The sequence below is a fragment of the Pleurodeles waltl genome, chromosome 12 (assembly GCF_031143425.1).
Source record: "Pleurodeles waltl isolate 20211129_DDA chromosome 12, aPleWal1.hap1.20221129, whole genome shotgun sequence".
NCBI lineage: Eukaryota > Metazoa > Chordata > Amphibia > Caudata > Salamandridae > Pleurodeles > Pleurodeles waltl.
Window position 1 is genome coordinate 619380489 of NC_090451.1, and position 26453 is coordinate 619406941.

General features: G+C 42.3%; 2 protein-coding genes across 3 annotated transcripts in view; one reads left to right on the forward strand and one right to left on the reverse strand.

Annotated features, from left to right (window-relative positions):
- Positions 1–22224, reverse strand: part of POLR3C (RNA polymerase III subunit C) — a 177676-nt gene extending 155452 nt beyond the window's left edge. Inside the window, exons 1-2 of one of the 2 annotated variants that reach the window (XM_069217941.1) lie at positions 22014–22164; positions 2895–2970 (exon numbers count right to left, since the gene is read on the reverse strand). The gene's annotated coding sequence lies outside the window, so the exon portion shown is untranslated. Of the gene's footprint in view, positions 1–2894; positions 2971–22013 lie in introns of both variants that reach the window. The other variant, XM_069217943.1, reaches the window with a different exon arrangement.
- A 528-nt stretch (positions 22225–22752) lies between these two features.
- The window catches only part of RNF115 (ring finger protein 115), a 109972-nt gene continuing 106271 nt past the window's right edge, over positions 22753–26453 (forward strand). The window contains exon 1 of the mRNA XM_069217944.1: positions 22753–22978. Coding sequence (XP_069074045.1) covers positions 22886–22978 — 93 coding nt within the window. The 5' untranslated portion in view covers positions 22753–22885. The remainder of the gene's footprint in view (positions 22979–26453) is intronic.

Below are 26453 nucleotides of genomic sequence, written 5' to 3' on the forward strand. Positions count from 1 at the left end.
GTAAAGATCCATGCATGCACTTCATTCACGCAGAGATGCAAATTTGAGGGCTCCCAATGTTTGGCAATGTTTCTTTTGGCTATCAGAAAACAAGAAGATGTATTTGTTAGGTAGCTTTCAAAGCTTTTAAGCATTGCCTTGTATTCTGATGAAGGGCGCCTTGAATAATACAGTGGGCTGAAATATGTTGGTGGACATTATAATAAGATCTGGTGATTATGTAACAATTATATCTAGACTTTTTATTATACATATAAATGTATATTGATATTTTTTATTAGGCCACCACTATTTTAATTGTTACTACAAACAATGATGTGTACTATTAAGTAAATGCATCATTATCTGCCTGTGTGCGAACGGTTCAAATTTAAATAACCACTCAAGGCCTCATGCACATTTCTGATCCATCAGCAAACTACTTGACAGCTATTATTTTGAAACATAAATCACTAAACATCCTTTTTCTTTCAGTTACAGTCTACTGAAGAGAGATTAGCAGTTGGTGGCCCTGCTCCCCTGAGCGCACAGCCAGCTATGGACAATTCAGGTACCTTGCCTTCAGATGTCCCCTGAAAACATCTATGTGTACTAAACTTTTTGATTTAAACTTTAAATCTCCCATCTCTGTTTGCTCCTGATGTTTATGGAACTGCTCTGAACAACCCATCTGATTCAGTCAATTTTTGGCTTCTGCAATTTGGAGCAGCTTACAAATGTCCAAAAAACATAAATTAAAAGTAAATCCAGTTCAAATCCTTACAAATTTACAAAACATATCCACATAAAATGCAAATATAAATTTACTTGGTTGTGGTAAGGAACTTGTATGGTTTACTTCCATAACAAACATCATTAAAAGTACAAAAAAAGATGAAACAGATCAGGTCTTGGTGAACTACTCAAACTTGATGGTGGAGAGAACCGCAAAAATGTTAGGAGATACAGGAATCGTTCAATGAAATAATAAAACTAAGAGCATGTTATATTTAAATATTTCAAAAAGCTTGATTCCCAAGCAGCAGCTAATGGTGATGGAAAATCCAGTGACTAAATACGGACTAAATGTGCTTTAATAAATTAGAATGCGCAAAGGGCATTAGACTTTACTGCCACTTCTGTTAATCCACACAAAAAGGGACAATATCAAAGCACATTCCAATGATTGGCAAATAAACACAGTCTTACACACAGTGTATGCAAGGTTTAGTGTGACAAGTATCATGAAACTGCTATCTCATTGAAAAGCGCTTTGACGCCTCGTCAGGGGTAGTAAGCGCTATATAAATACGATTACAATACAATATACAGTTTCCACACAAAACAATGAAACAATTACAACACCCTTAATCATTGAAGTACATCCTCAAGTGAGGGGCTAAAAGTACTGACCCCTACTCAGCCAATTCGTTTTCCTAGGAGAAACCGGATACCATCAAGAGGTTTTCAGTTTAGTGGTTATCCTTGCCCATTGACCTGAAAATATAGAGCAGCCCTTTTCTTCCCTTATATTGTGGAAGTATGTGCCCAAGGTACATCTACCCCTATACTAACCAGTAGTCTTTGCTAACTTCAGGTCTAACTTGGGCTTCCATTGTGTGCTTAAAATACTACAAACTGCAATCAACGCACAATTTAACTCTTATCTCAAACATGAAGTGCTATGGACTGTAAATATTGTTTCTGCTCCTACCGCTACACTAAAATTACAATCAAGGAGACCAGTTATGAGCTAGTTATAGTCAAAGACTAAGGTCGGGCTTAAGCCTTGAACACGCAGGTCTTCTTAAGTGTTTCAATCAGGTTATCACTGGATTTCCTTTCAATGTTTGAACAGTTCTATGAGAAATAAGGATTGGCTGAAGAATTAATCTATCTGGAGAATCTGAAATTATATTTGTGGAAAAGGAGAGCCACTCCATTCAATCTGCAAACTAATTTCACACAAGCTAATTATTCAGCTTAGCCCTTGTGTGAATTCTTCACCTTTTAATCATCTTTGGAAGTTATTTTGTTAATTCTATAGCTAATAATGAAGATAACTGGTAAGGCAGACATTATCCTGCATCTCAGTCATTACTTATGAGGAATATCAAAGCAATGGTTAACTTTGATAAGAATAATTGGCAAAATTGGTGTCCCGATTTCCTATCAAAATGTATTAGTGACTTAAAGAAAATATTACCATGAAATTAGAAATACCTCAAACCGAACTGAGCTTAAGGACAAGTTTCCAAATCAAGACACTGAATGAGATAATGGCTGACAAAAGTGTGAGGTGAAGCCCAAGTAGCTAGTCTACAAGTCTCCGAAATAGGCACCCCCTGAACCACTGCCCAAGATGTTGCTATATCCCTCTTGGATCTACTTTGAAAAAAGGCATAAAACAGTCACACAACAAATATGAAAAAGACAGTGGATCTGATCTACCTGCTAATGGAAATGGAAGACAACTTCCTTCCCAGACCTGCAGCATCAAAGGTGATATTCAGATGACCTAATCTACAGAATGAAACTGGATATTTCCAACTAAACCTAAGGAGCTTTTCTGTCATCCAAAGAGTGAACACGGATTTCTAGCTGAAAAGAGTGGGGAAAAACAAAGGTAGCATAATTTATCGATCCTTATCAGCCACAAGTTTAAGCTTATAAAACAAATTCTGGATCAGGTTCGGACAGAAGAGCACCTAGCTCTCCAGTCCTAAAAGCTGAGGTTACTTCCACAAGAAAAATATTTTCATTGTCAAAAACGTCAACTTTGCTGAAACCAGGTGTTTACAAAAAGTATTCTGAAAAACCCTTCAAAAAAAGGTAAAGGTAAGAGAAAACGGCAAGGGCACATCATGCGTCTAGAATTAGAAAAGCTTCAAAAAGTGTTGTAGCAAAAGACTCACCCTCACCAACACCACATCAAGACTCGCTGAATCCTCCAATTACTGCCACTGAGCCTAGCTGCTCTTGATTCCTTAACTGAAAAACAGAGGAAAGATCACAGTCAATAAGAGAAAGATTTTGAAGAACACTAGATATTAAAGTTCCCCCAATGTCTTGAATGTAATCTTTTTTAAAGCAGAAGGTTGTCTGGTTCTCTGGATGGTTTGAGCAAAATGAGCTAAAAGCCCCCTACTCTGTATCCCAAACCTCTTAATCTTCAGACTAAAAAATAATTTTAAAAAGGCACCCTGGAGGTCGAAAAGGAAAAAGATGTAGAGAAGATCTTGCAATGAAGCAGCATGTTGTGTATATTAAAATACAGGGAACTAAGCTGTGCAGGTTTGGAAAGAAAGAAGAATGCCACATCTGCTCCCCCTTCTGAATTCTCAGCAGAAGATGAGGGATGAAAGGAATCAGAAGAAAGACATGCAGAAGATGCTGGAGAGGCCAGGGTTTAGAAAGAGTGTTTATCACCCCACGGTCCTTCAGCAGGAAATCAAGAGAAAATCATGGAATGTTGTGCATTCCCTTGTGACGGAAAGAGACATAGAAAGAGTCTCTAGAGCTCTAGGACACTCTAGGAACAGACTTTACATTTCTCATATGACCCAAATTAAATCTGAGGTTAGAGATGGATACTGGGAAAATATGAATATTCAGGTTAATCTATCTGACAGAAGACTGTCCTGCCCATTGCTGTGTATTGCTTTTAGGGAAGGATGTTCAAGTTCTGTCCAGGTGTCTAACTTCTTTGCTACTAGGGCAAAAATAGTTGACCGTGTTCCCTCGCTCCTCCACCACCCCCCCCCCCACCTCTTTATACAGGCCTTGGTCACTAAAATGTCTGCCTGAAGAACATGCTTATGTTCTAGGCGTGATTTACAGCACCTCTGCACTTATCTCCAATTTGATAACAACTAGCAGTCCTTGCAAGTCCAGCAGTCCTGTATTAAAAGATCCTGCAGCGCTGCATTCCATCCGCTCTTGTTGCCATTGGCCATAAGCAACATATATGGATCTAGATGAAATGGCAGGCTGATGTTCAATCATTATGATTTTAACCATCACTGAAGAAGGGTAGCAATATGAATGTAAGGAAGGAACTCTTTTAGTATGATCACTTACCCCAGGTATTACTGACATGGAGGAAAGCTGAATATACGTGTTGGAACATGTACCTTCCCACCGTTTTATGAACAGAACTATTGCGATTTCATGTGGAATGGGGGATAAAAAAAACTGAAGGAATAACGGACCTCTCACCTGATTCAATGGTCACTACACCTTCACTGGAGCTCACAGGTCGGTAGGCCCATCGTCACTGGAATGCTTTGTAATTAGCGTGTACTATGTGACGTGCATGTTACATCATAGCATGCCACCACCTTGCCTTTTGTCACATAAAGCCATAGAACGCCGACCTCCAGGTCTTCAGCTTGAGCCCTATACGCTGCAACAGTTCAAAAAGCTATGTGTGCCGACTGTCTTCAGTTTGAGCACTCATACACCATACTGAGATCAGTTCAAGGCATGCCTACAATGCTTAACAACAACATATGTCGACACCATCCCTTAAGCAATTAAATCCAACAATTCTACAATTGCATTATCTCCACTTTAAGAGCAGGCAGGTGCAGCACTAGTAGATTTGAGTGCAACAAAGAATTTTCTGCAAGATTGATAGAGGTAAGTCTAATTAAACGTAATGCGCTAATTATTGGGGTGGAAACATTTTCTGGAAACATCGCTGGGACGGTGACAGTGCACAGAACTGTGGAAATTGACTGTGCAATTGTTTTAATGCATGGCAACAGGAAATGTGTTGAATCTTTCGCCTCCTCAACTTTTTCTGTCAGTTTTGGGAGAACCAATCTTGAAATGGGAAGAATGACGAGAATATTTTACCAACTATAGGTCAACTTTTGATGATGAGGAGGAGTGCACAGCAAAAAAGAAATTACAAAATACTTTTATTTTGCTTAAGGCCAAGAGGTTAAAAAAAAAGTATTTAACCCCTTAAGTGCGGATCACGACCAGTGGCCGCCCCCGGGGAGGGGGTTTGAAAATCCTTGGGTTCGTCGCACCCTTGGATTTTTGTATTTTTTTTTTAGCCCTGGGAGACACGGAAGAGCTTCTGTGTCTCCCCCGCGTCCCCCACCTGCTGAATCAGTGTGTTGTTTTCCCCATCGGAGCAGGAAGCGGCCGTAGGGCCGCTTCCTGCTCCGTTGGGGAAAACGGCCCCAAACTGCCTTCTCCACGTTCGGGAAGGCCTCGTATGAAAGGGGACTCCCCTTTCATACGAGGCCTTCCTGAACGCGTTTCCTGGCCCCCGATCGCAGCTGTGCTAAAAAAAAAATAGTAATAATAATGAAATTGACATGGGGTCGCCCATAGGCAGGGGGACCCCCTGTGGGGGCAATTTTTCTTTTAGTAGTTGTAGGGTTTCCCTGGGGGCCATTTTGGCCTCCAGGAAACCCTACAACTACCTAAAAGAAATACAGATTTTTTATATATATATATATATATATGTGTATATATATATATATATCAATCCATGTAGATAGATATGTCTATCTACATGGATATATCTATAGATATATCCATGTAGATAGACATATCTATATAGATAGACATATCTATATAGAGATATCTATCTATATAGATCTCTCTCTATATATATAGAGAGAGAGAGATATCTATATGTATCACTTTTGTCCGTGCATGTGTGGTTTCCCTGGGGGCTGCAATCGGCCCCCAGGAAAAAACAGACCCACATATAAAAGTGATTATAAATATATATATATTTGCCACCAGTTGTCTTGCAGTTGCAGCTTGCGTCTTCGAAGCAGTGCACATACTTCAACTGACGCATTTCAACTGTAGCTTTTAGGCAGCAATAAAGAAGTCAAGTAAGTCTTGTGATTATGGTTCTGCTACAAAAGGATCAGACTTTAGTCTAGTGGCAGTTTTAGTGCCATAAAGAAGCGCAGAAGGTTTATATGACTACTACAAAGAGCAAATCTGTATTTTAAGTAAATAGCTGAGTACGTTAGTAAAGCCACTACCTGCGCTATAATACAAATGAAATGTATGTGCGGGGTGGCTATGGAGAGATGAAGAGCACGTTTGCTGGGTGGTAATGAGGGAATCCGAGGAGGAGGACATGGGAGTGGGAGCACCAATAATGATTGTTGGACTGGGCGCAGGAGGTGCTAAAGACTGTGACGAATGATATGTGACAAAGTGTTTGAGTGTCTTGAAAGAACGTGCTGATTGAGGGAAGAAGCGCAGGTAAGGTGGTCTCTACTGTTGTACGTATCACACACACACACACACCAGCAATTTTGTGACTGTCTATGTAGGCTAGTGTTTTAGAGCAACAGTTTAGCCAATAGCAGAGATGGCATCTTGATGGATGACTGCTGCTGATGTCACTCTGGTTATAGTGGACAGCTCTGACATAGGATCAGAGACTGAGACAGCAGATACTGAGACAGCATCTGAGGGATAGGACAATGGCGCAGACTCTGGGAGTGATTTTTCAGCTGGAGGAGTCCCATTGGATAACTCCTTCCAGTAAATTGTGAGGGAGGTGATGAGGGCAGTCCTGTTGTCCCTTCGCAAGCACAGTCTATGCAACAGGGCAATAGTGGGTTAGCCCAACCCAGAGAGCAGGTGAATGCGGGGGGCAAGCACAGAGAGGGTGCTCTCTTGGGAGCTCCCCAATTTAGTTCAGCCCTGAATTCCACTGCCAAAATTGTATTGTGGAGACATCAAAATGATCTATCACAAAACAAACTGGTTTTGTAAGGCAGGCACCTGTGTTTTTGGTCCTGGGTTCGGCAGCTATATAGGGAACCATACTAAACCCAAACATTTCTGGAAACTAGACATCCGTGGGGGATCCACAAAGGTGTGACTTGTGTGGATTCCCCAAAGTGTTCTTACCCAGAATACCCTGCAAAGCTGAAATGTTGAATAAAAACTCTATTTTTCTTGCATTTCTGTCACACAAACTACAGGAATGTGCTGCGATCCACAAAATTCCTACCACCCAGTGATTCCTCCCCTGTCCTGATAAAAACACTACCCCACTTGAGTGCCTATACCTAGTGCCTGCGTAAGGAATGGATCACCCCCGGGTCAATAGTTGCCTCATGTAAGTACCAACATTGACCGTTGTGTTATCTATTCCTGTCGCGGGCACTAGGCCTACCCACACAAGTGAGGTACCATTTTTATCGGAAGACTTGGGGGAATGCTAGGTGGAAGGACATTTGTGGCTCCTCTCAGATTCCAGAACTTTCTGTCACCGAAATGTGAGGAAAAAGTGTTTTTTTGGCCACATTGAGGTTTGCAAAGGATTCTGGGTAACAGAACCTGATCAGAGCCCCACAAGTCACCCCATCTTGGATTCCCCTAGGTGTCTAGTTTTCAAAACTGGCAGGTTTGCTAGGTTTCCCTATGTGCCTGCTGAGCTAGAGGCCAAACTCCACAGCTAGGCACTAAACAGCTCCGTTTTCTTTGTCAAAATGTGATGTGTCCATGTTGTGTTCTGGGGCATTTCCTGTCGTGGGCACTACGCCTACCCCCACAAGTAAGGTATCATTTTTATCGGGAGTCTTGGGGGAACGCTGGGTGGAAGGAAATTTGTGGCTCCTCTCAGATTCCAGAACTTTGTCACCGAAATGTGAGGAAAAAGTGTTTTTTGGCCACATTTTGAGGTTTGCAAAGGATTCGGGGTAACAGACCCTGATCAGAGCCCCACAAGTCAGCCCATCCTGGATTCCCCTAGGTGTCTAGTTTTCAAAAATGTGCAGGTTTTGTAGGTTTCCCTAGGTGCCGGCTGAGCTAGAGGCCAAAATCTACAGCTAGGCACTTTGCAAAAAACACGTCAGATTTCAATGTAAAAATGTGATATGTCCATGTTGCCTTTCCTGTCGCGTGCATTAGGCCTATCCACGCAAGTGAGGTAACATTTTTATCGAGAGACTTGGGGGAACACAGAACAGCACAACAAGTGTTATTGCCCCTTGTCTTTCTCTACATTTTTTCCTTCCAAATGTAAGACAGTGTGTAAAAAAGACGTCTATTTGAGAAATGGCCTGTAATTCACATGCTAGTATGGGCACCCCCGGATTTTAGAGATGGGCAAATAACCACTGCTGCTCAATACCTTATATTATGCCCATTTTGGAAATACAAAGGTTTTTTTAATACCTATTTTTCACTCTTTATATTTCAGCAAATGAATTGCTGTATACCCGGTATAGAATGAAAACCCATTGCAAGGTGCAGCTCATTTATTGGCTCAGGGTACCTAGGGATCTAGATGAACCTACAAGCCATATAGATCCCTGCAACCAGAAGAGTCCAGCACACGTAACGGTATATTGCTTTAAAAAATCTGACATTGCAGGAAAAAGTTAGAGTAAAACGCTGAGAAAAATGGCTGTTTTTTTCAGCCCAATTTCAATATTTTTTTTTCAGCTGTTATTTTCTGTAGGAAAACCCTGTAGGATCTACACAAATGACCCCTTGCTGAATTCAGAATGTTGTCTACTTTTCAGAAATGCTTAGCTTTCCGGGATCCAGTATTGGTTTCACACCCATTCCTGTCACTAACTGGAAGGAGGCTGAAAGCACCAAAAATAGTAAAAATGGGTTATGTCCAGTAAAATGCCAAAATTGTGTTGAAAAATGTGGTTTTCTGATTCAAGTCTGCCTGTTCCTGAAAGCTGGGAAGATGGTGATTTTAGCACCACAAACCTTTTGTTGATGCCATTTTCAGGGAAAAAAAACACAAGCCTTCTACAGCAGCCCTTTTTTCCAATTGTATTTAAAAAAAAAAAAACAAATTCTGTGTATTTTGGCTAATTTCTTGGTCTCCTCCAGGGGAACCCAGAAACTCTGGGTACCTTTAGAATCCCTAGGATGTTGGAAAAAAAAGGACGCAAATTTGGCGTGGATAGCTTATGTGGACAAAACGTTAGGAAGGCCCAAGCGCGAACTACCCCAAATAGCCAAAAAAGGGATCAGCGGGGGGGGGGGGACGACGTTGGGCAAGGCCCAGCAGCTAAGAGGTTAATAGAAAAAATTAAGACCTGCTGATCAAGGAGATGTTTTTTGTAATGCTCTTGAAGATTTAAACAGTTATTATAAGCCACCGGTATGTGTGGCAGTTGATAGATGTACATTTTTTCACAGAAAGCAAGGGAAGAATGAATCAATAAAGAATTTTGTATCAGCCTTAAAAAAACCTAGTCCTCATGTGTCAATTCAGAAATCTTCACAACAAACTCACCAGAATTCAAACAGAGATGTACACGAGGGGCGTCTCCGCGACTGACGCCAAGATGGCCGCCGTCTTGAGAGGCTCGGGCAGAGGCAGCCCTAATATCGTCTTAAATCACTGCCATCATCACCCTCCCTACTGACTGGAATGCACGCTGATGCTTCTGAGGCCACGGGAGGCCTAGGGAGCTGCTTAATAGCTCCAATCTTGCCTGATTGCTGCGCCTCTGTCAAATGGCAGCTGCGTGGCCTGTCTTTCTTCGGAGGTAATGTGGCGACAGGGGCGCGTGTGAGCCTGATGCCGGGATCAGCCGTACCTGCCAATGCCACACATCTACTCCCGCCCAAACCTCCCCACATGTGCCAGACGGACCTGCTTCCCTTGCCAGTCCTGCCGCCAGGGTGGGAGCGTCCTGGACCCTGCCCTTGCAACGCCGCGGGCGCATTTGACCCAGCGCTTCCCCTCTATGCATCATTCACCTCAGAGAGGGCCTGTCTCATCCACAGTGTTGGTGGATGGCCCGGAGTCATCAGCCGGGTTCGGAGTTGCCGGCCACGTCCTATGTGGTTGAAGAGGCTTCAGCAGCCACTTGAGATGGAGAGCGAACTGGGCCCAGGGGCCATGGGCACTGGTCCGCAAGCTGAATACCTGTGATGGCGGGGATACTATAAAGAAGCCCCGAAGACACAGTAGGCAACCCCCATCACTTGACGACATCCCTCATTGCCTCAGACTCACCTGAATACCTGCTGGGTAACTGTCAGTGCATTGAACACCAGCCCTTTCAGGGCTATATACTGAACATTCATTGGCCACAAGGGAGGCTGTCCTGACCTCCACCATCCTGGCAGTTCCCCCCGTAGTCACCTGCTGAATCCTGCACAAACAGCCCACCTCCTCATCAGCACTATACCTAAACGTCTGGACACTCACTACTGGCTCGGTTCTTAATCTGCATAATGCCTATTGCTACACCTTTAATAACAGTGCTCACCCGCCTGCCCGTGATGACCACCAACCTTTGTAGTACGTAAGTGGACCATATCAGTCCCCATGTGATTGGCAAACTGGTTTCTGGATCCTTACACCACCTTGATTTCTGAACCTTTCTGGACTTGGGTGACCTGTAAAGGTGTTTCATTGCGGTGAAAACTTACTCTGCACACTGTCTCCCCCATTGAAAAGACTTCCACGAGCGCCTCTTCTCAATGCTGCCCCAACATGCAGAGATGGGTAAATCTGACCTCAAGCAGCGTAGACTCACTATTGACAAAACCCGGCCTATGGGGGAGGAAACGGGCCCCTCGTCAGATAGAGAAGATCCCACTGATCATGACCTACCTGCATCCTGGTCTCAGGACATGGCCGCCATACTGGTAGAAATTAAGGCAGAATTTTGAGCAATGGAGGAGCGCTTTGATACCATTGCTGTCCACATTCACAAACTAGGGGAACACTTGCACCACCAGGGAGTAAGAATCGATGCTGTAGAGGAAAGAATTTTGAGTTTGGAAGACAGGAGAAGGCGGAGGGTGTTCTTGAACAAGCTCCAACAAGGTGTGAGGATCTGAAGGCCCAGTCAGGGATAAACAATATCTGTATATCATGCATTGCCAAGACCACCAACATGGGAAGACCAGACACCTTTGTGGACAACTTCAACTCAATCACTTTGACCGCTCCAGTTTTTCCATCACATTCACTGTAGAGCGAGCCCATCCCTCGCTGGGTCCGAGACACCCTGAAGGCACCCCACCACGCTTTCTCATAGCCGTCTCCTTAATTAGAAGGAGAGAGATACTGCACCCTGCCTTGTCCGAGAACAGGGCTGCCTCAGTTATCAGGGAACCCCTATATCAGTATATCGCAACTTCACACCGATGGTGCAGGAGGCCAGTCGGACGTTCAAGATGTCAAACATACCCTCAAAAAGATGGACCTACGCTATGCTATGCTCTACCCTGTCCATCATCAAATGGAACACAATGGGAAGTACCATTTGTTTGACAACCCCACTGTTGTAGTTGCTTTCTGTAAAAAGATACCATCCAAATCTGCACCTCCCTGATCGGATGCATCTGAACATGCAAACTCCGGAGCCAAACATTGTTCACCCACACCAGACTCGCCATGATTACTGTATTCACTTGTCTACATATGACAAGGCCCTGTCCGTATGATAAATGTGGGTCCTACTGGATCATATATGAGATTATTTGCCAACCAATGTGATGCACCTGCAGTTGATTGGCAAGCAACCTAATCAATTACCTTTGTTCACAGGGGTGCGTTCTGCCGAGTTGTCACCACACCCATATGGCGAACACCTGTGTTGTTACAGTGGGATTGTTTTTTGTTTCATTCTTATTGATAGGGATGCGCTAGATGTGTTAGTGTCCGGTGTGGGCTAAGGTTTCATCTTTTAATTCAGTTGGTGTTTTGTTACTTTTTTGCGCATACTCGATCTGTCGCGTTATGAAGGCTACGTTTCGTTAATGGCTATGCATTTATAACATGTCCTCTGTCCATTAGATACCCACTGTAGAAACATGATCTAATCGCTTGACCTCACATGCATATCCTGGAACATACAGGGAATCAACAACCCACGGAAGAAAAAGCAGGTGCCATCCTATCTGAATGGACAGAACGTGGGAATAGAAAGAAGAAAAACCACGGCACATCGCAGAGATATAATGATAAAGGAGGCGGACAAAGGGGGAAATATCGTGATCATGAACCGAGAAGATTACATTGGAGAAACTGATAGGCAACTACAAGACCAGGATGCTTATTGTAAGCTTAATAGCAATCCTATAGGTAGAATCACCAAAGACATAGAAACTAAATTGTGTTAGTGGAGAGACAAAGGTCTCTTAACTGACCTGGAATACAAATACCTTTTCAACCCAACGCCCAGTTTTCCATATATCTACACTCTTCCCAAGGTACACAAACCAGCAGCCTTTCCACCTGGTAGACCCATATTTTCGGGCATTAACTCTCCCACTGAAACACTTTCAGAGTACATTGACCTTTATCTGCAACCCTTTGTCTGTAACCTCCCTTCATATATCAGAGACACCACACATCTCCTTAGCTTGATTGCCGACTATGAGTGGACAGAAGGTCACACCTTAGCAACTCTTGATGTCACTTCCTTATACACCTGCATACCTAAAGAAAAGGTCATTGCTGCTATCCAACACTTTCTGGATAAAAGAGAAGCTAAACTCTTGCAACATTCCTACATGCTAATAGATCTGATTAACCGTGTCATGGACAACAATGTTTTTCTACATGAGGGTGCCTGGTACAGACAAAGACAAGGGGTTGCCATGGGGGCCAAATGTTCACCCTCTTTCGCCAACCTATATATGGGCTACTACGAACATTATCACATTTGGACCAAATGCCCTCCGGAACTTACGCAAAAACAACAAGTGATGGACGGAATGCTGAACATTGTCAAACATTCACCACCAGAACAGTGATCTGGGCCTAAATCCATCGTTTTTTTGCTGCCCATGCCATTCCAGTTTGGACCCAGCCATATGCAAATCAGTCTTGACCCTGTTCCCCATGGGAACAGTCCAGCCCGAACTGCTAGGCCAGGTCTTCCCTGGACTGGAAACAAGCATCCTGGGACCGGTTTCGGGGTTTCACCCCTCATCAGCCAGGCTAGCTTGAATCCAGTGGCATGGGAAGGAACTTACGCAGCACATTATGTACTGGGGTCGGTATATTGATGATGTTCTTCTTTTCTGGTCAGGCAATTCCGCTACATTGCATTTGTTTGTTGACCATCTGAACACTAATTGTTATAACATACATTTCACCAGCCATTCCAGCACAACTAGTGTGGATTTTTTGGATTTGACACTCTACATTAATGGGAATCATATTTACTCCAAACTATTCAGAAAACCAACTGCTTCCAACTCGATTCTACATACAAGCAGTGCCCATCCACATTCACAAATAAAAGCCATCCCTTTTGGTGAGGCTGTCAGAATTAGACGCAATTGTCATGAAGATCAAGAATTTTCCCAGCAGCTGGAATCACTGGAACAACGCTTCCTAAATCGAGGTTATTCTCAAAGATTGTTGAGCAACACACACAATGGGATATTGAGGGTAAACAGAGAATCCTTACTTTCTAACAAAACACACAGGAAGGTAGACAAAAAGAAAGCTTTGTCTTTCATCACCACATATAGCTGTGCCACCTCAAATTTGTTCAAGATCCTGAAGAGTAACTGGCATATTTTACTATCAGATGAGAGTCTCAAGAAGAGTTTGAAAAACAAACCAGACATGATTCATCGCAGGGGACGCACGCTGAGGGACCAACTGTGCCACAGTTTCTTACCAGCAGTTGTAAATGACAGTTGGTTCCCCCACTACCACCAGGTTTCTACAAATGTGGCCATCGTAATGTATGTGAATTTGTTATGGATAAAACTAAACATTTCCGTTACAACACAAATACGACATATCCCATTAGGCAATTTATGAATTGTAACACCAAATTTGATGTATACTGTATCGTATGTACCTGCAATAAAATCTATGTTGGTAGTACTATCAGACCCTTCAAAGAAAGAGTACAGGAGCACATTAGGGCGATTAGAAACAATAACAATGACTACCCCTTTGCAGTACACTATAATTTGAAACACTTGCTGCAAGAAAGGCTCGGCATCCATACACATGGTATTGCCACTTTGGGCAGCTGCCCGCGAGGCGGCAACAGGATTCTCCGCCTTAGGCAACTAGAGAGTAGATGGATCATTAAGTTACGGGCAGTTGAGAAGGGTTTTAGTTCTGACAAGGATCTGCATTTCTTTTTATAGTATATTACCCTTCAGTGACATTTACCTACAGAATTGTTTTAATTGTTATGGGCTCTTTTCCTGTATGTGTAACCCTGAGTTTATTCGCTGTTAATCATTGTATGCCATTGGAAAAACATTCTGGGGCACCAAAGTTGTTTTTTCATGTCACTTTTGTCTATTATATGTGACCATGTCCTCACACCCTACGTCAATGGCATGACTGAAAAATTATATACCCAAGCCTGTGCATTTGTGCCTTATTTATGTCACTTTGTCTCCTAAGCTGTCTCTCTAAAATAATCTTTTTAAATCTTGCTGCATGCACTAACTCTCTCTTTTCAACACACAAGGCTGATATGCTCCTTTCCAATATGGCGGACACATGGTGGGGTTTCCGTTAGTCCGCTTTCCATTTTTACTTCTTCGGTGCATATAAATAGTAGTCTTCCATCAGCCAACAAGCCGGTAGACACCATGCGACGCCGTTAGTACGACAACAAGAAAATATCCGCATATCCGGGGGTAAGATTTGCCTACGTCACATCCAATTCGACCATTGGCCATACTGTTTTCGGGGACATGCCTTTTTTCTTGGCGGGTCTCCCCTTTTTTCTGACACGGTGTCCGCGTTTACGAGCGGGCTGTTTCATATTTACCTTTTTAATGTCCTCGCACAGCAGCTCCCTGTTTCAGCACCATCGTGCTGATTTATGTATTATTGGTCTTCCGTACAAAACTATATCTTTAGCATGCCGGTTGTAGTGTCCCGCCATAACACCGGGGGACACTATTTATGCCTACATACCTTTCATTCAGGTTTCAGGATTGTCGTTTCTATTTTTGCAGTGCTAATTATTATTTATGGACGACAGGCAATATGCCACGCCTAGGAGTTACATTGACATTTTTTAACTAATCGCTTTTGCTCTTAGACTATGTTGTACTTGAGTTCACCCACCATACAACACTTTAACAACCTTCATTTGGGGCTCATTTCTGTACCTCTTCTTTCAGGCTTATCATGGTCTTTGGACCTTCTCTCCCTATACTCTACTTGACAACTGTAGTGCCCATTGGAGCCTGATAGCATAGATTGATACTTCCACGCATTGGAGGTATGTTTGACTCCTGTATCTCCTTGTTTATTCGTTTTTCTGTTACTTCTTTATCCTACGATCTTTTAATTTTAACTTAATTTCACTCTGAATGTTCTGGGATTTTTAGGTACGCTGCGTGTCTCACTATTCACTCATTTTTCATGGCTACATTACCACTGTCCTATGCTTGTCACTATAAATCTTAGATGTTGGTACCTGCACACTGATGTCATAAATTTCTGTATCAATCATTGTTCCCTGTCTACTTCCACTTTTGTCTTGGATTGGGCACCTTTATGTTCTCGGTCTGGAACATGGCACACTTAACTTGTGGAGTCGGGCCTTTCTCTTCATTCACAATTTCATCTTTATTTCCGTTTCACATCAGGCATTATACTGTACAATAGTCTATGCAATAGATGTGATTGACACATTCCATCTTCATATCATTTTGTTCACAGACTTGAAAAAGTCATTTCTGACGAAACACGTGTCGGCTGTTGTTTTTCCGAATTTGAGAACTGTATGGGCCTGTTGACACTTCTCCCATTTGCTTCACTGGGTCAGGTTATGTCTTCTCCGATATACCACAGGAGAATAAATTGACACTTCTACGAATCTGCGATGTGCCGTGGTTTTTCTTCTTTCTACAAATCAACTGTGGACCTTCCGAGGCGACAGTTCATGCACCCTGTGGCAGGGTGTTAAAACCGCTTGGGCACTCTTCTTCAGCATCCAATTAAGACTTGATGGTTTATATACTTTGGATACATGCTTGAGCTTACATTCCGGAAGTGCGCACCATTTCTACACAGCCACAATTTGTTGTTATTTTTGTAATAGAACGTGGGAATAGCTTTCCTCCAGGAGATGCATATACTGCCCCCCTAGCAATTACACGCCCTTTGCCAAGACCTGGGGAACAGATCACTTATTTTCAGGCTACAGCTGTTACTCATGTGGCATATGCATTTTTATACACAAGAACATTCCCTTCACACTTTGGTCCTGCAACTGTGATCCAGAAGGCTGTTTTGTTATCGTACAGTGCATCCTACCCGACAAACATATATTGTTATTAAAGAGTTACACCCCTAACGTGGACGACCTTGCCTTTTTTTCCATGAGATAGCTACCCACCTCGGACGGATGAATGCTGAATTTGTGATAATCGGGGGTGACTTTGACATGCCTCAATGTTTGCAGTCTGACTCCACCACCTCCCAAACCAGCGACAAACTGCGAGCCCGATCCGAGCTTCAGCACATTATTGCCACCTATACATTGTACGATACATGGCACTCCAGAGATCTTAGTAACCCAGGCTTCACATTTTACTCCGCTCCACACGTGGTATGGGCCAGGCTGAATTACTGGTTCCTCTCAGCTAATGCCTATATCTGGGTTACAGACATCGCTGTTCTTCTCCAGACATTGTCGGACCACAGTCATATCCTCCTTAAGCTACAGATCCCCACTGGATGCAGATCGGAATGCACCTAGAGGTTTCACAGTGGGGCACTGCACGATCCGGTGTTCTATAGTGAAGCTCTTAATTCAGGAAATAAACACTTTGAGATGAACTCCAGAACAGGTGATACACCGGCAACCCAGTAGGAAGGCTTTAAAGCCTTTATTCATGGAGTCTGTATCTCTAAGCATGTAGGTATACCTCCAGGCATTGGGGCACAGCTACAATGCATATAATGAATCCTTAAACAATGGCATGTTTCCCCCTACACGGAGTTTCCCCTCCAGTGGGTCACCGATGACACCAAGAAATTAAGCATTTGCCTGCACAGGGATAGAGACAAAGCATTCCAACTCAATTTTAGACCATTGTGGCTGATCTAAAAGCACATGTAATCCAGTGGATTAAATTCCGCCTGTCTATGGAAGGACGAATAGCCATTATGAAGATGGTAGTACTCCCTGTTTTCTTAATTTTTTTTCAAACATCCCTATTCCCCTCCTACTCACTTTCTTCTGCACATTACGCAGTCATCTTCTGGTTTTAAATGGGAAGGAGCACACCCCCTGGTTCATTGGGACACTCTTACATTTCCATTTGGCCGATTTCCACCTTTACTATTTAGCAGCTCAGTGCCAGTACTCACACCAATGGTATCACCCAGAATCCTGTGTTCCGTATTTTAAATACGAGCGAGATCAGCTAGATGGGCTCCTTCATTCTCAACTCTTACCAAAAGGTATACCTATAGACCCCAACGATATCTAGACTGTTTCTATGACATGCTGGGCATGGTATAAACTGCGACAGGTATTGGGTGGTGGACCACTCTACTCCGCCACCATTCCTCTCCATAAATCTGTTGCTCCTTTTTACCCGTGAAGTGCTGGTACAACGCACGCTTCATTGGCACAATTTATCCACGACAGGAGACCTCTTTTCTGATGGTCATGTTATACATTCCCTAGTGAATCAGGATGTGCAAAACATCTCCTATATGGCTTTCTTTGTATTTCAGGGAATACAAAATAACCTTTGCTCCCTTCTCCCTACTTGCCCGTGGGCTCCTGAGAAATTCCCACCTCTAACACAAGTAATCATGGTTATGGAGGGCATCTCTATGCAACATCCAGATTTAACACCCAGTCATGTCCATGCACTGATGGGGTAGAAATATTTCCCACAGCCATCACGCAGTCTAGTATATGGCTTTTTTGCTGGCTAAAACGAGAGATTGCGCTGCACTGGGGGAGCCGCAGGGTCACAAATCACACTGACTGGCTTAAAAGCATGACCTTCTGTAACAGTGTTAGAGAGGACCATGCACTCCTCCAGCGTCCCACGTCTCGACCTATAGATATCTGGCAGCCTTTCCGTGACTCTCATCATACTCTTGACCATGACTCTTCAGACTAGACTTGTCCCTTATACTCTGCCTCATACAAATGTTCCCACTTGTATGTTATACATTTACGATATAGATATGTGTACATATTACCTTTCTACATTGCCTATTGTGACAATACAATGCATGGATATTATGTGGTTTATAATATGCCTTGCGATATGACTTGTAACAGCTTATGCTTGTAGACAGTATGTTTAATTCAAAACTTCCAATAAAACAAATAAAAATTAAAAAAGAAGAAGAAAATAGTCATGCACACATCCAACCCAAGCATACAGGACAATCTCATAGACGTTGTAAAGAGAGCAGAATTGACTGGTAGATGCTCTAAAGTAGTACTATCAGAAAATAAAGAAAAAAGTGAGGAGGGACTGGTAGCAAGATTGAGTGAAGGTAAAACTTCAAAAAGTTACAAGAAGAGAATTCCTGAAAAAACAATAAGGGGTTTGTGAAGAAAAAAATGCTACAGGTGGGGCAGTGTTAATCACCTAGCAATGATAAGAAGTGCCCAGCATGCAAACAAACATATTTAAAATGTGGTGTTGTAGGACACATGCAAAAGGTGTGCCTCAGAAAGACAGGAGGTATGGTTAAATTGCTAAACCAGGATAAGGATTGTCATACTAGCACATAGGAAGAAGAAGAACTAAATATGTATGCGCTTAGTTTAGATGATGATCTGGTACTGCAAATTGAGGATAAGGAGAAAAGAAGGAAGAAAAATACCTAAGTGTGAAATGTTAATTGGCGAAGTAAACATTTCCATATTTGCCGTTTCTGGATCTCCATACACGATAATCAAAAAAGATGTGTGGGGAAAGAAATGTATGCAAATTCTGGGAAATTAATTGAATAAAACAGTAATTTCCATTAAAACATTCACAGGTGAACCTATTGACATTTTAGGGTATAGGAAATTGAAATTTCAGTTCAAAAATAGAATATACTCACTAAGGTGTTTAGAGGAAGCACTGGAAAACTAAAAGGGTTTAGACATAAGACAGCTGAAAAAGGACGCAAAGCTGTAAATACATATAGTTAGAAACAGTCCCATTTCTTTAAACAAAAATGATGTAAGAATACAATTAGACAAATTACAAGAAGAAAGGATTATTGAGCCGGTAGAGTCCTTGGAATGGGTTGCACCCTTAGTTGTAGCTAACAAAGCTAAAGGTAGTTTGAGGTTATGCATTGACCTTCAAGAGCTCAATAATAATATCCTGATTAATCAATTTCCCTTACCAAGCATCAACGAAATGTTAGGCCTTATGAAAGGGGTGAGGTGGTTTTCTACCACGGACCTTAAAGCTGCTTACCATCAAGTTTTGTTACATCCCGATAGCAGAGGTTTAACTACTTTTGTAACGCTTTTCAGGTGCTACAGATTCAAAAGAGTATATTTGGATTGGCATCAGCCGCCGCCATGTTCCAGAGGTTGATGCATAAGATTTTTAAAGAGGTAGAGAACCTAATGATTTTCCAGGATGACATCCTGATTTTCGGAAAGTCTAGAAAGGAACACAATCAAACATTATTTCAAGTTCTAAGTATTCTAGGAGATAAAGGCTTAACACCAGAATACAATAAATGTAAATGTGCATGTGACAGCAGAGGGTATTCGGCCTAAAAAGGAACTACTTAATGCAATAAGAGACGCATCCTGCCCTCAGAACAAAGATGAAGCCTGTGCGTTCTTGGGTTGGTGGAATTCTGTTCCAAATTTGTTAGGATTTTTTTCCACAAATACATACGAATTAAGACAACTACTCAAATTAAAGAACAAACTGACCGGTCGAGCAAAAGTCAGGAAGCATTTGTGTCTCTTAGAGAGGACATTTGCAAAGCATAACCTTTGCAAGATTTTTCCTTTAGTTTACACAGCGTAATCACCACGGATGCCATCAGCAGAGATAATGGGGCAGTTCTCACCCAAAAGAATAATTCTGGTGGGGAGGACACCATTGTATTTGCTTCCCGATCCTTAACTTCCACAGAAAAAAAATATTCCTTTATTGAACAGGAAGCACTTGTGTACGTCTGAGGGATAGAGCACTTCAGTACGTTTGGGGAAGTACAATCACACTATGCAGTGACCACAAACCACAAACCACTTACCAAAGTACTGAGGACAAAAGACTTATACAAGGCTTCCTCGAGACTGGCCCTTTTACCAGTTTGATTACAATTATTACGTGCAGTACGTTCCAGTGGTGAAGAATGTAGTAGCCGATTTTCTGAGTTGCATGCCGTTACCTACTGACAAAATGAATGATGAGGGGGCAGGAGATTTTTGCATAGCAAACATCACGGAAGAATGTCATGGTATTTAAAATGAAGAATGGAAGTGTGAGCAAGAACAGGACTCCATACTTGCTAAAGTGTGTAGTGTTATTTCGATGGGTGACCAGATAGAAAGCAAGTAGAAAAATAAGTGTTGGCTTTCTAAGAAGTAAGGAGTTAAATGTCTTGTGAAGGAGGGTTAATTTTAATAAATGTTAAAGCAGTTCCCCCCAGTGAGTCTAAGGCCTAAAATCCTAGAGATATGTCATAAAGGACATTTAGGCATAGGAAAAACCAAAAGCAGAGTGGAAAGCTGGCATTTGTGGCCAGGAGTAGATAACGAAGTGGAGAGGAAGGTTAGACAATGTTTGTTTTGTGAAAACTCCAACAAAACACAAGTTATTATTTGACCACCTCTGCATCCCATTCCTTGTCCGAGTATGGCTTGGGGAAATGTTGCTATAGACATAATGGGACCCATTTGTGAAGCAGAGAGACAAATATATGTGGTGGTTTTGATGGATAATTTCACAAAGTGGCCAGAACTGAAGCTTGAACAAAAGACCAACACAAGTTGTATTACAAATTTTTTGGACACAATTTCCATGAGAAGGTTTAACCAAAACCATCTTGAGCGACAAAGGTCCTCGATTTACATTTGATGGCTTTAAAAGGGTACCTAAAATGGAATTGTATTTACACAAAACCACCTCAGTATAACATCCAGCTAGGAATAAAGCAGTTGAACAGTTTAACCATGTAATCAAGGGAAAAAAATCCAGTTAGCCAGCAATAACAGCTTAATGTGAGAGGGTTAGGTAAAACGATGTAAGCGTTCAGGATCACTCCATGTACAAGTACAGGGTGAAGCCCAATGGATCAGGAGAGGGAGGACTCCCATGTACAAGGACAACTCTGGATGGCTAAAAACAGCCAAAAGAGTAAAATGGACTCCAGAGGTTGTAAAATGCAATATAGAGAAAGTGCAAAAGGTGTGTAAAGATTACAATGAATCGAAATACAACTGTAAAGCTGTACCAATAAACGCAGGCGACACTGTAAGAGTGAAAAGAAGTGGACATGTAGAGAAGTGTCAAAGCAAATTTTCACCACCTATGAGGGTGGAGAAAGCTTTTTGCAATTCAGCACAACAAAGTGATAGTAAAGTATGGCATATGTCTTCCCTTTCTGGCTGTAAAAACGATAATACAGGTGTTAGTCCACACGCTACGGGAAAGGAGGTTGACACTAGACAAAGGTGGTTAGAGGAAGAAGATATTGAGAAAACCTATAATTCTGATCATCAGAATACACTAAATCAACAAGAGATAAGTAATTCCAACATAGCAGTATTGTGTCCCCGTTACAACAGAACTTTAGAAACTTCAACTAGAGGTGCATCCGTTTTACAGCGGATTAAATGCTGAGAACAACAATAAACGTATATTAGTGTTTTAAATGTATATTTGTGTTAAAAAATACAAATATCATAATAATCTTATGTATATGCACTGGCAAGGGTGGCATATTAAGGGGGGCATCGGGTACGGTGTCCCAACAGAACATAAGCGACATTGCCTAAACATTACATCGCTGTCTACTTGCGACACTTCAACTATCAACATGGAAAGGGGTTGGTAAAGAACCATCGTTTGCAGTATATCACTTGTTACCAGTCACCCACACTTACGCTTTCTCCGGCTGACAACACGAATACCACTCTAAAAGACTCGGGGTGGATGTCTTCTCTCCAAGTAAAGAAAACTCGCTCCTCTGAAGAATGACCAAAGAAGGGGATTGTGGAACTCCGGAGTCACTCTCTCCCCATGCTGAGACTAGACGTGGAACGCAGAGAAACACAGATAGAAACACGCCAGCCAGCTTTGAAATACGGCTGAGATAGTTGGCTGGCAACAAATAGGGCGTCCATCTTTGAAGCTCCTTGGCCTAGTTCTTTATCCCGATAACTTTATATTCTACTATACAAAAATATGTTATAGAGTTGTGAAAAGCGAGCGTTCTTCTAAACAAATGTGTACTATATAAGTAAGTAAATAAAACTAATCAAACCTACCTTTAATCTCATATATACATTTTTCAGTTGATACGATCGTTTAAATAACAAGTAGTTCGGTGAGTTTCACAGTAGAGGGAGTCTATACATTCTATTGTTGGCAGGGCTGTTTGTCATGCTTATTGTGCATAAAGATAGGTGAAAAGTAAGAGCAGCTCAGGAACACTGTTATTATGGAGTCCATCATGAAGGCGTTGCCTTTAGCCTGATCTTACTATGGCCAGCGCCACGATAGTCACACGCCCATGCGCGTTCTTGGTTTAGTAATGTTTCTGTGTGCCCAGACGCTTCCTCCAATACGGCCATAGAGAGCTGAGACAGTTCTGTCCCATCCGTTTCCAATTCCCCTCTCTATCGTTTCGAAGTTCTGACGTCACATAGTCAGGCAGAGCAGCGGTCTGTTGTACCAGCCCGGTAGCGTTTCCTTCCGAGTTGTGACGTCACGCAGGGACACCAACCTTTGGTGGTCGGCTCGCAGGAGGGAGAACATGGCGGAGGCGGCTGCAGCGGCGGGGGTGACGGTTCCACAGCACCGCTTTTTCTGTCATTGTTGCAAGGGGAAGGTCAGCCCGAAGCTGCCGGTAAGAGTACGCGGAGGAGGGATACTCATATGATCGTCTTAGTTTGAGCGCTGTACGTTTAGATCTACCCACTCATCCGTATAAGATCCCTTCTCGCTACGTCCATTCACAACCTACGGTTTATCCCCATTCATACCTTCTAATTCAGAGCTCCCTGCTCTTCTAGTCTTCATTTCCATTCAGCAATTTACATGGTAACTCGTAGGGTGACAAAGCCTGAGTTGCACTAAGACCTTATCCGAGACCTACTTATCCTCCAATACACTTTTGTCAATGGCAATCGTCCATCGTACTCTTATAACTCTTTGTACAGCGCCCCCCAACATTACAACAGCGTCTGTGCTGTATTTCTACATTATCATTGTGTACCCTTCTGCAGGTCGATCCACACCAACACCCCTTCCCCTTAAACCATCTACTTCAACGTATCCAATTCTTAGGTTCATATTTTAAATACCACCACATAAATGTATTAATTAGCTTGTCTTTAGGGCACCCATGCCAACGCGCTTCCTCAAATCTAGGGCCGGTGAAGCATCACATTTCCAAGGCGACACATTTATAAGCCGCAATCCGTATCATAAGCCCTATAGGTATACATTTCACAACGTCCCATCATCTCCCCTAACCTACATTCCAAGCGAAGACAGCAGCCAATGCTTATAACCCCTATTCAGCTGTCTATATTATAGATCCACACTGAATGTGTGCCACATTCTGAGCGCACCACATCGACATGCTTGTGCTAAGATTATAACGCCATTCGATCCCATATCTTTAAGGCCTCATAAGGAAACCACAAGAGGCACTACCGAACTAAAGCGCCGTTCCATCTAGAAACCCCATCCCATTCGTAAATTCTGGAAATTTATATTCAGAAAATTTGAGATTACAATAAAGAGGTAGCTCTGTTTATTTGTCCACTTTGTGTTCTACACTCCACCTATTTGGCTGATCCTCTCTCTGCATTTGACTGTCAGGCAGACTGCTTGCAGCGTCAAACGGTTGTGTATTGTGGTTCTTTGGCGTGTGCAGTTTGTTTAAGGAGCTGCCGAGCACTTTGATGAGTTTCATCTTGTAAATTGAACTCCAGTTCTTTTCGCTGCTTCCTATAGACAGTGCAACCCGTCCATTCCGGTGTGATGATATCCTGCTATAGCTTTCTTTCCGACATTGTTTTCCCTATAAATGGCATCTGAGGGCACATTCCTATTGGCTACCGTGAACCTTTAATTTAATGCTAGTGGACTGCATAATTTTAGCTTTAATTCTTTGTGTCATGACACATTACCCAATGTCAATTCTACAATTGCCACTGTGTCTCAAAGTTCTGCCCCTAACTTTGTTGTTGATCTCGCATCTATTCCTACTCCAAAAACCTCTATGTAATCTGAGGTTTAGGTTGGAGTGTGTCTGGCCCAACCTTTTATGCTGCTTGTGTTAAGGAAAGGAGTATTATGTGACCACAAATCTATTGCATAACTCTGAAGCCTTTAGACCCAATGATAGTGGTAAGAGTGTTCAGGGATAGGAAATACAGCTGTTAATTCGTTGGAACGTTTTGGAAACTATCCCATAGCAAAGGAATACAGTGACGCATTTATGTTTATGAAAGATTGAAGGGGAAGTGGTTGAAAAAAAGAGGACGGCCCTGGACAGAGTAGCATTTAAAAGGGTAAACACGCATAAGTAGTTGAGGTAACTGGAAACGTGGCGCCAAAAAGTAGGCATATTTAATTCACTTGTTTGATCTCGGAGCAGCAGATGCATCACCCAAAATCTATGCACATTGGTGGTAAATGGGTGACGGTGTGGAGAGAGAAAGCAAAGCTAGTAATGCTATCCTCGTGATGAAGATGTTAGGGTACGTGGTTTTTGTATTACACAGCATTCACGTATGTGATATACATAGTTTTTTAAACGGGCTCGATTTTAGCTTTCTGCTTGCAGTTTCTTTTACAAAAGAGTCCATGACTGCCGCTTTTTCTTGAGATTGCATCTGACTAGATAACGAGTCTGGGTTTCCGTTCAGCACAGTTAATAGAGGGGTTCGCCATATCACCCCACAGGAAATGGCTTAACAGGCACACACTGTATTGTATTTTCTCTTTGTGAGTCTAACCAGCACAGTACTTTCCTCTAATCTGTTTTGTTTGGTTCCATATCATGCTGATAATGATTGGGCGCTAGGCCTTTACAGTAGTTTGGCCAGTAGGCGAACAGACAGGCCTAATCGAATGTCATTTTGCATCTAAGGTGACGCTTCAATCATGGTTTGGGTAGTCTGGCCTCTATTTCGGTTTTACTTTCCATATGATGGGAGTTCTCTTCATAGATAGTGACTACTACACGCTCTGAATAGGTGCGTGGTGATGCAGTTTTATTTTTACTTTCCTTAAACTGTCTTCAGTATTTGTCGATGTAGACTTGTGGAGTAGATCACGTTTTTATTTGGACCACTGCAGCGTGAATGAAGGAAGCACTCTAAGCACTCTAAGCATGTACTCTTTTAGGGGCCTTATAACTGCCATCACAATACCATGCATGCCAATATACCCTATTCATATAGGAGAATCCCCATTTTGAACCCAAAAAAGGCTTTATTTTGGCTGTCTCCCACCTGAAATTGCCTCTCCTTCAATAGAAGTCAATGGGTGAAATACATTATCCCAGTGTTTTAGTTTCCACTTCTAATATGGCGGCATATGTACAATACTTTTGTATATTAAGAAATTAAGAAACCGTTTGGGAAAAGGTTGAGTTCCTGTGGCCCATAGGTTTCGTCTAAAAATATGTTAACTGCTGAGTGATACAATTGAAACACTGGAATACTCAAGACATTTGCCTAAGATTCAAGTTGACTTTAATGGACTTTAAAGGTATTGTGACATCTTCGGGTCTGGATAGAGCTATTTGGCAATACCATACTCATGATGATGATGATTTCTTTTTTGGTGCATGTATTAGCATTTTCCTCAATGGCAGTACACCCCCACATAGACCACCATATTTTGTATGCTGTTAACTGCCAATGTGTTTGAAAATGGCAACTTTTGCACATATTTACGCAGAAGTGTACCACCAACGAGGCCCTCTAAAGTAGTGTCATGAAAAGTCTCAAATTCTGATTTGTAAATGTGGCCCATTCCCCAGAGACGGTATTTTGGCCTAATTCGATCCCTGCCCATTAGCCTTTAGTGTTGCCTATGCAACAGAGGATCAATATATAGTTTTCAATCTCTTTATGAATTACTCTGACAAAACTGAAGGAATGCTTTCACATTACACTTCTAAAGAAACAATGCCCTTAATAATTTTGAGTAAACCTTGCACTATTCTGATTTTCACAGATACTTTTCCACTCAATGTCAAATGCCCCTGGCACTTTGTAAATTAGATAACATAATTTTACACTAGACACTGGGAGGCCACGAGTTGATGGGTGAGGGTAAATTGATCAGACTACAGATGCTGC